The sequence below is a fragment of the Thrips palmi genome, unplaced genomic scaffold (assembly GCF_012932325.1).
Source record: "Thrips palmi isolate BJ-2018 unplaced genomic scaffold, TpBJ-2018v1 HiC_scaffold_16, whole genome shotgun sequence".
In the NCBI taxonomy this organism is placed as follows: domain Eukaryota; kingdom Metazoa; phylum Arthropoda; class Insecta; order Thysanoptera; family Thripidae; genus Thrips; species Thrips palmi.
The window spans coordinates 16,428,756-16,443,262 of NW_023144625.1; the positions used below are offsets into that span (position 1 = coordinate 16,428,756).

Consider the following 14,507-nt stretch of genomic DNA (forward strand, 5'->3'; position numbering starts at 1 on the left):
TAGTGCAATAAAAGTCTCTCCGAACTTTTCAAAAATTTTAAAAAGGGACAGTTGAGTGAGTAATAAGTAATAATAACCAAAAGTGGTAATGATTGAAATATATATTGGTTTACTATTTCACATATGACAACTTCATTCATTAGGTAGGAGTACTACAACTGAAAACATGGAAAAAAAAAAACACAACAAAACAATTCCATAACTTGACTTCAGTACCATCTGAGACAGGTCCCCAAAATCAGGTAATGATCAATACTGCACTTAAAAGAAGACAATGCCCTTGAGCAACGTAATCTATGTTAGCAGAAAATTTTCAAACCCCACATACTCTCTGTGGTTAAAGCAGATCAAATGATCATGAGCTAATGCTTTAACAGGGTAAAGGTTCCATACAGTATTCCCATTAATTTAAGTTACTGAATACTATTATTGGCTTCTTAAAAGATGACAGTAACATAGACTGTTACACTTCAAATTCATAATTTAATTTCAACAAGGATAGAGAGGCTAATCCTTTTTTGATGACTTTAACAGGTCACGCAAAACTGCTATTCCATTGAGGAGGCCATAGGATATTTAAATTAAATACAGCCTACAATTCAAAATACAGTAGGTCCCGCTCATAACGTTACCCGCGTATAACGTTTCCCGCATATAACGTTGCAAAACTGAATTCCCGAGTCAACAATCGCGTTCATCCTTTTACCGTTTATAACGTTTCCCGTTTATAACGTTGTTTAACCGTGCAAGCCGACCGCAACGTTATGGGCGGGACATACTGTATTTACAAAAGTTGTGCCATTGCGATAATCTTGTCAAAATTTGATGTCATTGCTTTGTTCCTTCTTTTTTTGTCCGGAAGAAGTTTAGCTATGACCAATAGCTTTGAAACTGGCCAATCTATTACTTTTATACTTAATGAACCGATTTAAGTTATTGCTAGCTGTCATAACAAGATGGTAATGGTCTCCCAAATTCTTCTTTTGCAGGCGGACCTGTGAATGAAAACGGGAAGTAAATATGATGCATCAACAAGGCAGCTACTGGAAAACACAATGCTTCTTTATCATACCTTATTCTTCAAAGCTGGAGCTAGTCCCCGAAGTCTGTTAACTAAATCAATATCAAAAGCTGCTTTATCAGTTTCATCTTCTCCAAAAACGTCAAATATGCAATCCAACGCCTCTGCAGTAACCCAAAGCTCTGCATCGCGAACTGCTGCATCCATTAGAAACTTGCCAATCACCTATTTTTATCAAAGAGAGGATTGCACAAAGTCAATAAGAAACTGCAATAGACTTAATTTATAAAAAACATCAGTCGCAGGGAACTTACAGTTAGATGCGGAGAGAGAGAAGGGGTTAGCATTTGTCCAATGGAACTTACAATCCGGATAAGGTTTGCTCTAACATTAGCATGTTCACATTGACTTTCACACTGCAGAAGCATCTGATAGAAAAAACAAATTTTTGTCCATAAAATTATCTGAAAATTAAAAACCACTAAAAGGTAACATAAGCAGTTCTACCTTCAGATCATTTTCAGTCAGGGTGGAGAACTGCGTTGCTTTTGCTTCAGCAAGACGCAGAACAGCAGCCCTCATTACAGATGTTGCAGCTTCCAATAACTGCAAATCGTCAGCCTCTGAAAAATTGAGCCTCAATGTTATGCACCATCAATGTTTACAGATTTAGAAAAACAATGAATTTAAGAATTACAAATACATACTTGTTTTCTCAAACACCAACTTGGTGGTCTCAAGCCACATATTATACAAATCATTGCTACCACCCAACTCTTCCAGATCCATGACTGCCAGCAAATTTTGAAGGCAAAGAAAGGCTCTGCTGCGAAGGAGTCCCAACCTTAGACAATAAAAAGACACAAATGAACTTCCCGAACTATCAAGGCTTGATTCTTCAGCCAAGTACATATAAATGAAATGTTTTAACACCTGTTGAAAAGTATCTGGGTGTCTGGATCCTCACAAAGAATATCACAAACATTCTCTGCTGGTAGCTGGGTCTTGTCCCATACTTTGGTTATTAAACGTTGACTCACGACAGCCTCCAGGACCTGTAATGTAGTGAATAGTACATGAATTCAAAACTGAATTCAAACTACATTTAAGGACTAAGAAAATAAATCTGATACATACATCTGATGGAACTGAAGCAGGCAGAGCTTCTTTGCTGCCTCCTTCCTCCCCAAAGCTAGAGTCACTCATTTCCTCAACATCAGAATCATCAAGATCCATCTCACCTTCTTCATCTACACAAATTAGACAAGAGAAACACAATATAATAATATGAAAGTTAACTGTATTTTAGGCTTTTTTCATGAAATAAATAGTAGTAAAACCAATTTACCATCTCCAGAGCACAGGTTTGCAAGAATTTCAAGAGCAATTTGTTGGGCTTGTAATATCCTTGCTGCATTGGAAATAGAGTCCTTTTCTTGCTGCAGTATGCCCTCAGTTCTTTCTTGTGTGTGAGTGCTTTTTCCTCGAGTTTTTAGCTTCTTTGTTGGTTTTGATTCTTCTACAGACTCTTTTTCATTTTCACTGTCCATTTCCTCATCCTCTTCCTCCACATCTTCTTGCTTCCTTCTCCTATTTCGAGGGTTCAGCTTTTGAATATTGAGATCTAGTTCACTTGTGAGTTGATTTAACATCCTTCGTTGATCATAAGCTAGTGCCGTAGACAGGGATGCCATAATCAGGGATAAACGGCTTGGGTCCATTGCACCAATTCCGTCTGAATGAATATTAATAAGAACCCCTGAAAATTTTAATAATTCACATTAGATAACTGTTTTTTCCAAAGTCATTTACTACTTATCTGAGGGAGATAATAACTTTAGTAACATGCCTGCTATTAAAACTTTGAGAAGAATCATATTAATTTCTTCATTTGGAGAGCTGAGAAGCTGTTGAAGTTGTTCACTCAAACCCTGCATTTCAGATATAGCTTCTTTGTTTTCCTCTGTCACAGTCTGTAAGCACTCAGCTACAAAGAGAAAAGAAAAAAATACAAATCGAATTGGTCATTTTTTAAAAACATAGTAGTTGGAAAGTACAGTCTCCATATGTCTTACCAACAGTGATTGCGACATCTGTTCCAAAGGTATTGATATCAAGGCATCTCACAAGTAGAGGCAGTAAGTGAGCTTGATTGAAGTATTTTAAGGCTGTGGCACTACTTTCACTGTGATGAAAGGAAAGTAACATCAGATAAGGTTCCAAATTAAACTCAAATTTCAATGAGGATCATTAATAACAACCATAAGTTCCACAAGATGTTGACAGCTTGGATGAATGTGTCTGCCTCTTCATCGCCACTCGATGTCCCCTCGACTTTTGGCTGCCACTCATTTCCAAACTGCGAAAAATAAAACAAATGAGATAAGGTTAAATTCTTTTGGCTAAGACCACAAATTAAAATTTATGTGAACATACCTTTTGAATCAGACTACAGAGAGGTGTCATTACGTCCTGCTCAATGAGAATGTCACAAAAGTCTGGACCACCATTCGTCGTCAGGTTTCTGTAATGAAAGGCCATGTATTAATGGGGAGGGAATGAAAAAAAAAAACACAAAAAAACACAGACACAGGCTGATCAAAACGAAAACTTACCTGATGGCACCAGCTGTAGAGTTTCGGACCGTTGAATTAGGATCAACAAGTAACGGGGCGGCCATGCGGACGACGCGGTTCCGCACGACCTCCTCGAGGGTGCGGCCGTCGAACACCTCAGAGAGCATGTGCAAGCCGCACAGCTTGTCGTCGACATTGGAGGACTGGAGCTGTAGGGAACAAATCCGTCTCAGTACGAGCAGCTTGGCACAGGGCCACACGACACGAGAGGTTATAGCATCGTCGCCGTGTTCATGTCAGACGAATGTCACAGAGAAGGTGCACGACAAATAAAACACCCCGTTTAAACGACATGATGATAGGCAACGCCATGAGCGACAGTTAATGAAAAGACATCCATAAACTCACCTGATCAACGACAGTTTGAATCAGAGCTTCTCCCTTGTTGACGGAAGCTTTGGAACCATTTAATTCTTCCTCGACACATTCACTCCCGTTCAGGCCAACAGGATCGTGCCGGGGCCCCCTTTTGCGGTCTTTTCGAGCTTTCCCCATTATTGCTCAACTTTTTGCAAGTTCAACGAAAACTCTTCTGCAATGTTGTGACTGGACACATGTGCGGCGTGAGGGCGGCCATATGCAATGTGGTCGAGAGATCGTATCGATCGTCTTCGACTTTTTTGTCGAGAGTCGAGAGGTCGATCCTCAGCTCGACCCATCAACGCGCCTGGGCGGGAGCTTCAAACGTGACGAAAGTGGATACACGGTTGGTCTTGTCTCGAGTTCGTCGCCTCTGGCCCTGCGCCAGATCTGGCTACAAATCGTTTGAAGAACCAAGCTATGCAAAGTTGGAATTTTTTCGACGGGTTCACGCTTGGATTGTTATTCTTGGAATCCATGAAGCAGGAAGTGGCGTGCATCCACCTTGGCGGTGACTGGGTGGGGAAGGCACGAGAGCGGAGGGTGCGATGAATGCGTCACGCAAGCAGAGCCACAACATGGCCATCGACATCACAACGAGAAGCCCTGCATCCTCAGTAGTTTGGACCCGGATGCTGCGGCTCACCCACACGGCACGCCGCGGCACGCGCACGCGCCCAGGGCTCATGGCCTGCTTCCGGCCGCGCGGACGCGACGACGCGACACACGCGCTGACACGCGCCCGGCCTGCCAGCCCTGCCTGCCCGCCTGCCCGCCCTCCCCGTCCGCCTCCTCAGACGACGGATTGGATGGGCGCGTTGCGAGTGCAGCTCAATAACGTGGTTCCTGTGGTGCTGCTGCCCTGGCCTGCCTGCGTGTGCGTGCGTGTGTGTGTGTGTGAGAGGCCCACTGCCCCATCATCAATTCAAACTTGGGCGGGCTAGAGAAGGGAGGGGAGGGGGGCTAGTGCTGGAATTGGGGGCCCGGCGTGTGGTGAAGTGATTTGGTGGCAGCCCTGCTCACCGTTCGGCCGTTCGACGCGACGGTGCCCAGCGACGCCTCAAGTGCCGGCCGGGTACTTTGGCGTCTGTGTCAAATCTGACACCGCGGCATCGCCGAGGCGAGGGCGAACAATGGCTGGGTGCGGACTCGGCGGAGGCGGCAGCGCGGCACTGTGTCGCCGTGGCAGCGCGTGGCGCGGACAAAGGCGAGGCAAGGCGACGCTGAAATCGATAAGAGTGTGGCAATTCGGTTCCGGCACCATCAGTGGGGAAGGAAGAAGGAACGGAAATCTCATCTGGCGGAGTGGATGGCCACGGCCTGCTTGGCCTGCATGGCCTGCACAGCGCGGCGGCGGTCGAGAGCGTCGAGATGCCGTTCGGCTTTCCGCCGGTACTTCTTCCCGGTGGCGCCGGGCCGCGCCGGGCGTGACCGCCACATTTTGGAAAAGTGCTTTCTGCCGCGTCGTTCGTCATTCCACAAGCCTTTGTATTGTTCGGGCGTTCTGGAGGCGCTGTCGCGGAGACCAGCACACAGCAGGCATGAGCCGCACCCGCGGCCGCACCAGCCAGACGGAGGGAATCACGGGGCAAACTTTGCCGCCCCACTGTCCGACCGTCGGACCGGTGGACTGGCCGACAGGTCGATGAACAAACGCTTTAATTCGTCACAGAACCGCAGGCTACCACAGGCCACGCCGCGCGTCTGGGAAACTTTACCGCCTTCCGGGTGTGGGTTGGGGTGGGTTGGGGTGGGTTGGGGTGGAGAGGCCACGGGCTGGTGGTGGCCGCCCTCGACGCCCTCGACGGCACCTGTGGCGCGGGGAGCGGGGCAGCGAGCGCCCGGGCGGTAGGCAACGTCTCGACGCACCTGCGCCGCGGCTCGGCCTACCCAGCCGGGCGCTAAGATGGACGCTCTAAGATGGAAGAAACAAAAACACCCTGAGATTGTACTGGCTGATTCCAAACAGAACCATCGTCGCCCTGCGTCTCTCGCACTCATCATGGGGTGGCCCGCAGGGGTGCGAGAGAGAGCGATAAGGCCTTGTCCGGAATCGTCCTCCCTGCCGCGCTGCATTCTCTCGGTATGAGAAAGTGCGCTGCGCTGGGCTGCGCTGGGCAGCGCGCCTCGGGAGGACAGCACAGCGATGTCCGCTTATCAAGCGACCTCCGACCTCCGACCCGCAGCTTATATAACGAGGCCCCTCGGCCGGCGCGCTCCAGTTGCGCCAACACTTTGGAAGCGAGAACAGTCCGCGCGCGTGTGTCGTGCATCCAATCCAGTGCGTGCGTGCGCGTGTGTGAGTGAGAGAGGTGAACGGGGGAGTGGAGGAGGAGGAGGAGTTCGGACGGGTGGTAGTGAGTGCTTCAAAGTGAACGACGCGGCCTGCAGAGGGAGAGCGCGGGAGTTCCCTTCGACGCGATGAGCGTCTCCGTGCTCGTGGCGGCCCTGGCGGCCGTCACGGTCGTCGCCGCAGGTGAGTGGCGCCCCCGCGCACGGCGCGCACCTCCCCAACTGCTACAAGGCCGACGAGGCCCTCAACGGGTCGCCCCCGCATTCCAGCGAGCCGCGCCTCACTCCACCCCTCACCTACTGAGGCATCCGAGCCGAGACCCTGTGTGTGTGTGTGTGTGTGTGTGTGTGTGTGTGTACGCTTTGAAGTCCGCGTCGCCGAGTGCGCGTGAGTCTGTGACGCAGCTGCCTGCGCGGCCTGCGCGGCCCGAGGGGTGGCCTACCCTAGCCTACCCCAACGGGCGACGACGCCATCCCTCCCGACCTGCCCCAACGGACTAATAACCCAACATGCAGGACAATACGTCCAGGCGCCCGAGCTGCTGTTGTTGTCGTCCAGCGCTCACCCCCTCCCCCAAATCCACAGCAACAAAACATTGACGATAGGAAAACGGAGCGGGCTCTCCGTCTCGGCTCTCGGACGCGGTGCGCGCCGAGCCCCGCGAGATAAGAGAGTCCGCTGCATTCCCCCGGCACGGCCAGTGCGGTCCATTGCGCACTGCGCACCCCACAACTGTCGGGGCAAACACTTCGACTTGTCGACTTTGCTGCCGCTCTTGTTCTTGTTGTTGCCGTTGTTGTCGTTCTCATCGTTGTTGTTGTTGTTGAGCTAGACAAGACTCGATGTGCATCACCGAGCCGACCGTTCGGCTCAGTTCATTGGACGCCTCGGCCGCCACCATTCAGACGCCCTGGGCGGGGGCGGCTGGGGTGCAGGAGGGAGGCAGGATGGCAGGAAACGCTCCAGAGGACACCGCATCTATTTCCAAGAGACGAGCCCGGCCGGGCTGATCCGAGCCGAGCCGGGCCGGGCCGAGCCGGACGGTCCCAAAGGACCTACAGGCGCAGACAGAACGCGCGGTCTAGCTCGGGGGTCCCACGCCACCCCACCCCGTCCACCACACCGTGTTGACGCGAGCCCCAGTTTAGCCCCGCCAGGCTGTCTGTCAGTCCGTCTGTCGGTCTGCATTGTCTTTCCAGCAGCGTCCATCATGTCCTTATCTCAAGGGGTGGCCAATGCATGGCCAATGACTCGCCTCGGCCGCGGCGATGTCATGGCGATGTCGTGGCGATGTCGAGGCGATGTCGAGGCGATGCACCGACCATGATTGCACCACTCCACAGAACAACGGTCCGTCGGACGGACGGCCGGGGGCCCACGCGGCGTGGCGGCGCGGCGGCGCGGGGTGTAGGGTGGGCGCCGAGTGCCGGGGGAGGACAAGGTGTGGGCGGTGGTGGCGCGGGTCGTGCTGGCCATGTCGGCACGTCGAAGGAGGACAAGGCGGGGGCGTACTCCGTGCTGCTGTTTGCTCGGCCCCCCGGCCCGGAAGAAGGAAGAGTAAACACAACGACATGACTTGTTTTGCCGGCGCCAACAAGATGCAGGCCGTGATGTCGCACTCGAGGAAGTGGAGTGCCTTTGTTTGTCTACACCTCGCGCCGTTCGCCCTGCATTCGTCGGTGCAGGATCACCCCGTGGAGCACCCCGTGGAGCACCCCGTCGTGGGCGTCGCGGACTTTCCAACCGCAAGTGCCGCCCCCCGCGGCCGTGCGGCCATGCGCCTGCTCTCCCACGCGGTCTGCAGCGCAGCGCGGCCCCAGATTACAGATCTGATAGATGGCCCGACTAGTCGCGGCGGAGTGAGGCGGGGTGAGGCGGGGTGAGGTGGGGGTCGCGCCGGGTCACGCAAACAGCATCGCCATGAACCGCCACCCCGCCGCCGCCGCCGCGACGACGCTCTCGCTCGCTCTCGCCCGTCTGCCCGCCACAGACAAAACGAAAACAAGCGCGGGAAATTGGCGCGGGAAGTTTTTGAGCCCGCCACCACTTTTTCATTGGACTCGTCGGACTCGTCCCCCGGCTCCTCTCGTCTACTCTGGTCGCGGCGGAGGGCCTTGGCGACGTGTTCCGTCGCGACCGATGTGACGTCCAGATTGCGGGCTGGCCGAGGGCTGCCCGAGGGCCGGGATGCCCGATCGGGGCCGATGGACGGACGGCGACGGACAGCCGTCCCCGTCCCCCGGGCCGCCCGCGCCGATAGTCGATTGCGATCGGACAGCTCATTCCGCGTGCAACTCTTTGGCTCTGCCTTCGGCGGCCAGCGCGACTCGAACCGCCGCGCAGCGCACTCATAACATGGTTACGTCATCGCGCGTAAACTGTCACTATTACCATAAAAACTGTTGCACGGGAGGCGAGCGCTGGTTTTTAGGGGGCCTCTTTCGGGTGTCCTCCCCCGCGGTAGTGGCCTCACCGCCACCGCGACTACCAAAGAGACGCAACGGCGTCCTGGAATAGTCCCGCAAACATGAAGGCTTTGTTTTTCTTCCCAATCGAAAGGCACCGCTGCCGCCAGCCGACCGGGGTTGGGAGTGGATGGGGCTGTGGGGCGGCGGGGGATAGTTTGCCGGGCAGCGGCGGCGGCGTCAAAGAGGAGGTTCAGCCGGAACGCCCCGAGGCGCTGCGCCTCGCTGCACCGCGCTGCGCCTCACAGTGGGCGGAAGCACCCTGGCGTCCTCGACGTCCTGGACGCCCTCGACGGGCCGGTGACGGAACCAACAAGCCCCCAGGCTGCAGGCTGGTCACCGCGCACTCCTTTTCGACGCCCCTTTCCCCCGCCCCGCCCCGCCCCGCCCCGCCCCGCCCCTCTCGAACTGTGCGACTCCCCCGCCGCGAAGAAGGGGGCGTGGTGGGCCGAGGTGTGGTGGGGCGTAAGTGTGGTGGGGTGAGACAAGATGCACCACCTCCACCGCGGCCACCTCCTCGACGGCCTGGCCGCCCGCCCGCTGGCTCGGCCATGTGGACTGGGTCGCCGGACCGGCTCCTCAAAAATTTAAAAAAAAAAACAAAATGAAAATATATATAAATTTTTTAAAAAAATCTCATTCAACGAACGTTAATGAAAGCAGATGATCCGTCGCGTTTCACAACTGCTGTGATAGCCGAGAGGTTAGAGACGTGGGATCGAGTTACGGCAGGCCGGCGTTCGAATACCAGCGTCACGAAAGTTTTTTCGACTTGCTATCCTAAGGGTGGTGGTTCGAGGCCATGAGAGCGGAGCCGTGTGCAACAGGCCCACATGCCGGAGGTTCGACTCCAAACAAATATTTCCATTTAATTTTACTGCCTCACCCAGTGCGGTTCAAACCCGTAAACGTGAGCCCACTCCGAGCATGGGACGTGGTGGTCCAGGAAGTAGAGGCGTCGGATCTGAGTGCTAGGGTCGGCGGTTCGACTCCCCCAACTTCTTGCGAAATTTTGACCGGGTCGGTCAAGTCCTGTTGCGTCAAGAACCCACCTCACGCCGATCCCCTCATCATGGGCCGTGGTGGCCGAGAGCGTAAAGTCGTGTGATCCCGGTGGCGGGGTCCGGGGATCGAATCCCATTATTTCAATACATTTTTCGACCGCCTTCCTCCCAGTGCAACTCAAACCCGTCGTCCAACACGCTGCCAGACGTACAAGCGTGATAGCGTAGTGGTCAGAGTCACATTCACCTGGCCACTCCGCTGTGGGTGTCTAAAAAGCAATCCGCTTCGGCGGGTTGGCCTCGGCACTGGAGCGATGGAGTATTTGATCCATCAATCCAGACCATCCGGTGTGTGGTTGCGGGTGGTGCCTCCTTGATTCGTCGGGGAGGCGATGATAAGTCCTTTGAAGCTGGCCTAAAACGCTGTATGTTCGGTACGGGAGCGCCGGACAGTGGGGGTACCATGGGGTACACCACCAACCCTACGAAAACAAGAAGCTCCCACCAAACCTCTTCTCTGTCTGAGTCTCTCTCTGTCTCTCTGTCGTCTCACTCTACGTCCCGCCCCTCAAAGAGCTTCGTACTGGGTGCTCTCACCCAGCTGCCTGAGCTTTGGGGTCCTACTGGGTCCCCCGGCGAACGCTTAGAGTCGCTGACGGGATTAACCCCAGGTACCTGATAGCACCGGTTCCCATCCCGAACACCGAAGTAAAGCAGGAGGCCTCCCCATTAAGACTGGGGAGGGGGTGTAGAGTTCAAATTTTTTCTTTTCCCTTTCAAATTTCTTGGTTAATACTCGTTTGGTTTCCTTATACGGGGTAGTGTGCGGGCTCATTCCAAAGATAGTAATTAAAATTGTGTATGAAACAAAATATATAGACCCGAGCGAGGTGGCCGGTGTTGGTACTTTGGTACTAGCCGTCTCTCATTCAACGAACGTTAATGAAAGCAGATTATCCACCGCGCTTCACAACTGCTGTGATAGCCGAGAGGTTAGAGACGTGGAATCGTGTTACCGCAGGCCGGCGTTCGAATACCAGCGTCACAAAAGTACCGAGCGTGGGTCGCTCGGTACGCTGCCCACCCGTGGCCGTCATGGTTTCCGCGCTGAATCCTGAGCCCCTTGACCGGGTAGTCGACGGTTCAAATCCGCTCTCTGCCTGTTTGTACTTTGCGGGGGAGTGTCCCCTCGTAAAACGAACAAATTAAAACTTGTATATTTTTTATTAGTTTTTTAGTAAATTTTGTTAAATTTTAAAAATTGAGTTAAATTTGACTAAATTTAAGTAATTTTAATTAATTTTCATTTGCAAAACTAAAATTTGTTAATCTTTGTAAGCTGCTTTGATTAAATCTTAAATTAAATTTATTCATTTTAATTAAGGATTTAATCAAAGCAGCTTACAAAGATTAACAAATTCTAGTTTTGCAAATGAAAATTAATTAAAATTACTTAAATTTAGTCAAATTTAACTCAATTTTTAAAATTTAACAAAATTTACTAAAAAACTAATAAAAAATGTACAAGTTTTAATTTGTTCCGTTTTACGAGGGTCGTTTTATCCGTTTGGTATTTGCCGATCGATCTACCACTCATTGCGCGCTGTTCGGATGGGGTTGTCCGCACAGCGATTTGAAACGAGCGGAGCACAGCAGGGAGAGAGAGAGAGAGATAGAGAGTTTAAATTGCGAGTGCAGTGGGAACGGCAGTCCGTTGTTGTGTTGCCGCCAAGCTCAAAGAGAGCTTCGAAAGTAGAGGGACAAAGGCACGGGCTGGGGTTGCCGGCACCAACTTTCGGCTCGATTCCGCGGCGAGTGGCGATGGCGCCATGACGACGCAGTGAACAAAGGACAGAGACAGAGCGACGGAGCGCGCCGCGGTACAAATGAATGCGGTATTCGGATCACTGTGTGAGCGTGTGAGCTATAAAGAGGACGGGCGGGCTTCAGAATGTCAAACAAACGAGATAAATGTGCGCGCGCGCGTCTCTCTCTCTCTCTGCTCGTGTGTGCACGTGTTCGATTGAGAGCTCACGTTTTCTCGGCAGTCACCGAGAAAGACATCTCTCGCGAATCGTTGCCACACTCTCACTCATTCACTCACCCCACTCACTCACTCACTCACTCACTCACTCATACGCACGCGCACTTACTCACTCTCGCACACTCTCAATCCTCCCCCACCCAGGGAGTGTCGCCTCGCTGGCCCACTCTGTTTGCAGGCCATATAGAGAGGCCTCTGGGTTCCGACATTGCCGTCCCCCCCCCATTCCTCAGGGGCACCGGGGTGACTGACCCGCCGGTGCACGGCGTCTCTCTCGCACGCCCCGCGCCTGTCCACGACGTCCACGACGTCCACGACGTCTTCCAAACCCCGACCGCACGTGGTTCCAAACTAAACAACGGCATATTGATTCATCGTCCCTGTTTTCCCCTCAACGCGCCGCCGCTGGTCCCCATCGGTCCCCATCGGTCCCCATCGGGGTGTCTCGGTCGGGGGGGGGGGGGGGGGGGGGGGGGGAACCACCGCGAACGGCGCGAGGCTCGCAGCAGTTTACGTCCGCCTGATGTGATGATAGGCCTGCGTTATCAAGACGAGTTTTTCCTGGCCTCGGCCTCCACTGGACCAGACAGGCAGACCGGCACGCATCCAATCCATGCTTGCGGGGGCGGTGGCGGTCGGAAGTTTGCTGCATGTTCACGGCACGTCTTTCGTCGTGCACAGGGCGTTCTAGGTGCGCGAGAGGGGACAGTGGGACGAAGAGCGCCGCAAGAAGCAGTCAAGACTCTTGGGCCGTCCCTGGCCGTCCCTTGCCGTGGTGAAAACACGGGGCCGTATACCAAAGCGGTTTCAGTCGGCAAAGCCAGCAGCAGTAGCAAAAGTCCGAGGCCTGGCCCAGCATGCTTTATCTATCGGGCTGAGTAAATAATGCTTGCGGTTTGGAGTGGAAATGGAGCCCGCTCGCCGCCCGGGGCCGTGGGCAGCAGGCTGCATCGCTCTGTCTCTCCCGCACTCATGGAGCGTTCCGCGAGGGTGCAAGAGAGACAGGCGGGCGGGAGGGTGGGCACCGTAGGCACTGCAGTCCGGCCCGTAAATCACGGCCTCGTAGAGCGCGGCCAGCGCGGGGCTGGAGCCACGCAGCCGCGGCTTGAGCTGGGCCTCCTCGCCGAGAGGCCTGCCTGCCGGACGGACGTCGTCTGGGGACACCTGCAGGACATCGATTTTCATCCGATCCTGTCTCACTCTGTCCGGCCCGCCAGGCTTGACCGCAGCAAGCCCGCAACCCCACGTGCTCGCCGCCGCGCCGCGCCCCACTCCGCCCCGCCCCGCCCCGCCCCGATAACGCCGAAGAACGTTCCGGAATGTTCGGCGCATTTCTACGTTTTTCGCGGGTGACTGACTAGAGCGCGACAAACATGGCGGGGCGGGGCGGGGTGGCTGCGGCTGTCGTCTCACGTCTCGCGTCGCGGCGCGGTCGCGGTGCCACGGCGCGACGCGCTAATTATTGCGGAGGGAGATAGAGTCGCGGCTCATTAAAAGTAATTGCCTCGCGGCCTCTTGACCCCCGCCCACACTTTCTGTCTTTCTCTCTGTGCCACTGTGCCGTGCTCACTTCGCTCTCCCTCTCTCTGCCGCAGGCCCCGCCCTGCCCGGCTCTGATAAGGGCGCGCTCCAATGCGCCGCCTTCTGCAAACAAGGTGAGCCTGCTGCGCTTTGCCGCGCTTTTGCAGCCGTTGCCGCGCTCCCGCCGCGTCCCGCCGCCGCTCTGTCTGACACGCCCCCTGCTCCTTGTTGCAGAGACTGATAAAATAAGTAAATTTAAGTACAGTCCCGGCACCACGTACCAGTACCGGTACGAGTCCCTGACCGAGACCCTAGTGGCCGGCGCCAGCCCCGAGGCCTCCCGACTGCTCCTGTCCGCCTGGGCGGAGATCACCCCCATCTCGAGATGCGACTACGTGCTCAAGGTGAGTGGACTGGGAGTCCCAAACGACCGGTCGGCATGCATCATGCATCGGCATGCCGCGGGCCATGCGGACCGCACTCATCATGTGGACCAACAGACAGACAGACGGATGGCCTTGACGGCTGTAAATCTGCCAGACTGCCAGACGGACTGCGGGAAAGTCATCCCATCCCGGCACCCCGTCGTCCCGGCGGGCTGATTTATGTCCGGGGGTATTGGGGCTCGCGCGGCCTGCTGCCGGACACCCGAAAATGAGTTCCGGGCCCTGTTCCAGCTCCGGGACGTCCAGCTGCAGGAGGCCAGCCTCCAGGACGGCGCCTCCAAGGAGGCCGCACGGGGCGCCGCCGAGTTCAAGCGACAGCTGGAGGAGCGGCCGCTCCAGTTCGCCTTCCAGGACGGCGTCGTGGACGAGCTGTGCCCCGCGCCCGGGGAGCCCGTCTGGGTCCTCAACGTCAAGAGGGGCGTGCTGTCCACCTTCCAGAACGCCATGCCCGACTTCCGGATCGACTCGACGGTGTACGAGGTGAGCGCGTACACGATACTTTGGAAAAACTAACTTCGTTTTCGATTTTACGCTGTGGAGCGCCTGCGAAGTGCGGGGTAGGCCGCCACGCGGTGCACGTGGGTGCGCAAGCGCTGGCTGCTGCCTACCTCGCAGGCGTTCCGGCTGGCTGGCCGCGCAAGCCGCGAAAGCCGCGAAAGCCATGCAATATGAAGTAAAAAACATGGCGCTCCGTGTCCCGCCTGCCCCGGCGCACCC

At 54.7% G+C, this 14,507-nt stretch overlaps 2 protein-coding genes across 3 annotated transcripts in view; one reads left to right on the forward strand and one right to left on the reverse strand.

Moving 5' to 3' along the window:
• Positions 1–83: 83 nt before the first annotated feature.
• LOC117642394 (HEAT repeat-containing protein 3) lies at positions 84–4,249 on the reverse strand. 2 transcript variants are annotated; one of them, XR_004587560.1, is made up of 15 exons: positions 4,006–4,249; positions 3,637–3,806; positions 3,458–3,545; positions 3,283–3,380; positions 3,097–3,206; positions 2,871–3,008; positions 2,370–2,780; positions 2,159–2,271; positions 1,955–2,076; positions 1,729–1,865; positions 1,529–1,644; positions 1,336–1,449; positions 1,073–1,246; positions 784–995; positions 84–607 (listed from the first exon to the last, which is right to left on the reverse strand). XR_004587560.1 is itself a non-coding variant. In XM_034380542.1 (14 exons), the coding sequence occupies exons 1-14, from the start codon at positions 4,150–4,152 to the stop codon at positions 867–869; spliced, it is 2,067 nt and encodes a 688-aa protein (XP_034236433.1). In that variant the 5' UTR covers positions 4,153–4,249; the 3' UTR covers positions 84–866. The 2 variants fall into 2 exon arrangements, 1 of the variants encoding a protein (XP_034236433.1); XM_034380542.1 differs by having other exon boundaries at positions 84–995.
• Positions 4,250–6,250: 2,001 nt separating this feature from the next.
• The window catches only part of LOC117643054, a 33,129-nt gene continuing 24,872 nt past the window's right edge, over positions 6,251–14,507 (forward strand). The window contains exons 1-4 of the mRNA XM_034381703.1: positions 6,251–6,493; positions 13,419–13,478; positions 13,579–13,748; positions 14,022–14,270. Coding sequence (XP_034237594.1) covers positions 6,439–6,493; positions 13,419–13,478; positions 13,579–13,748; positions 14,022–14,270 — 534 coding nt within the window. The 5' untranslated portion in view covers positions 6,251–6,438. The remainder of the gene's footprint in view (positions 6,494–13,418; positions 13,479–13,578; positions 13,749–14,021; positions 14,271–14,507) is intronic.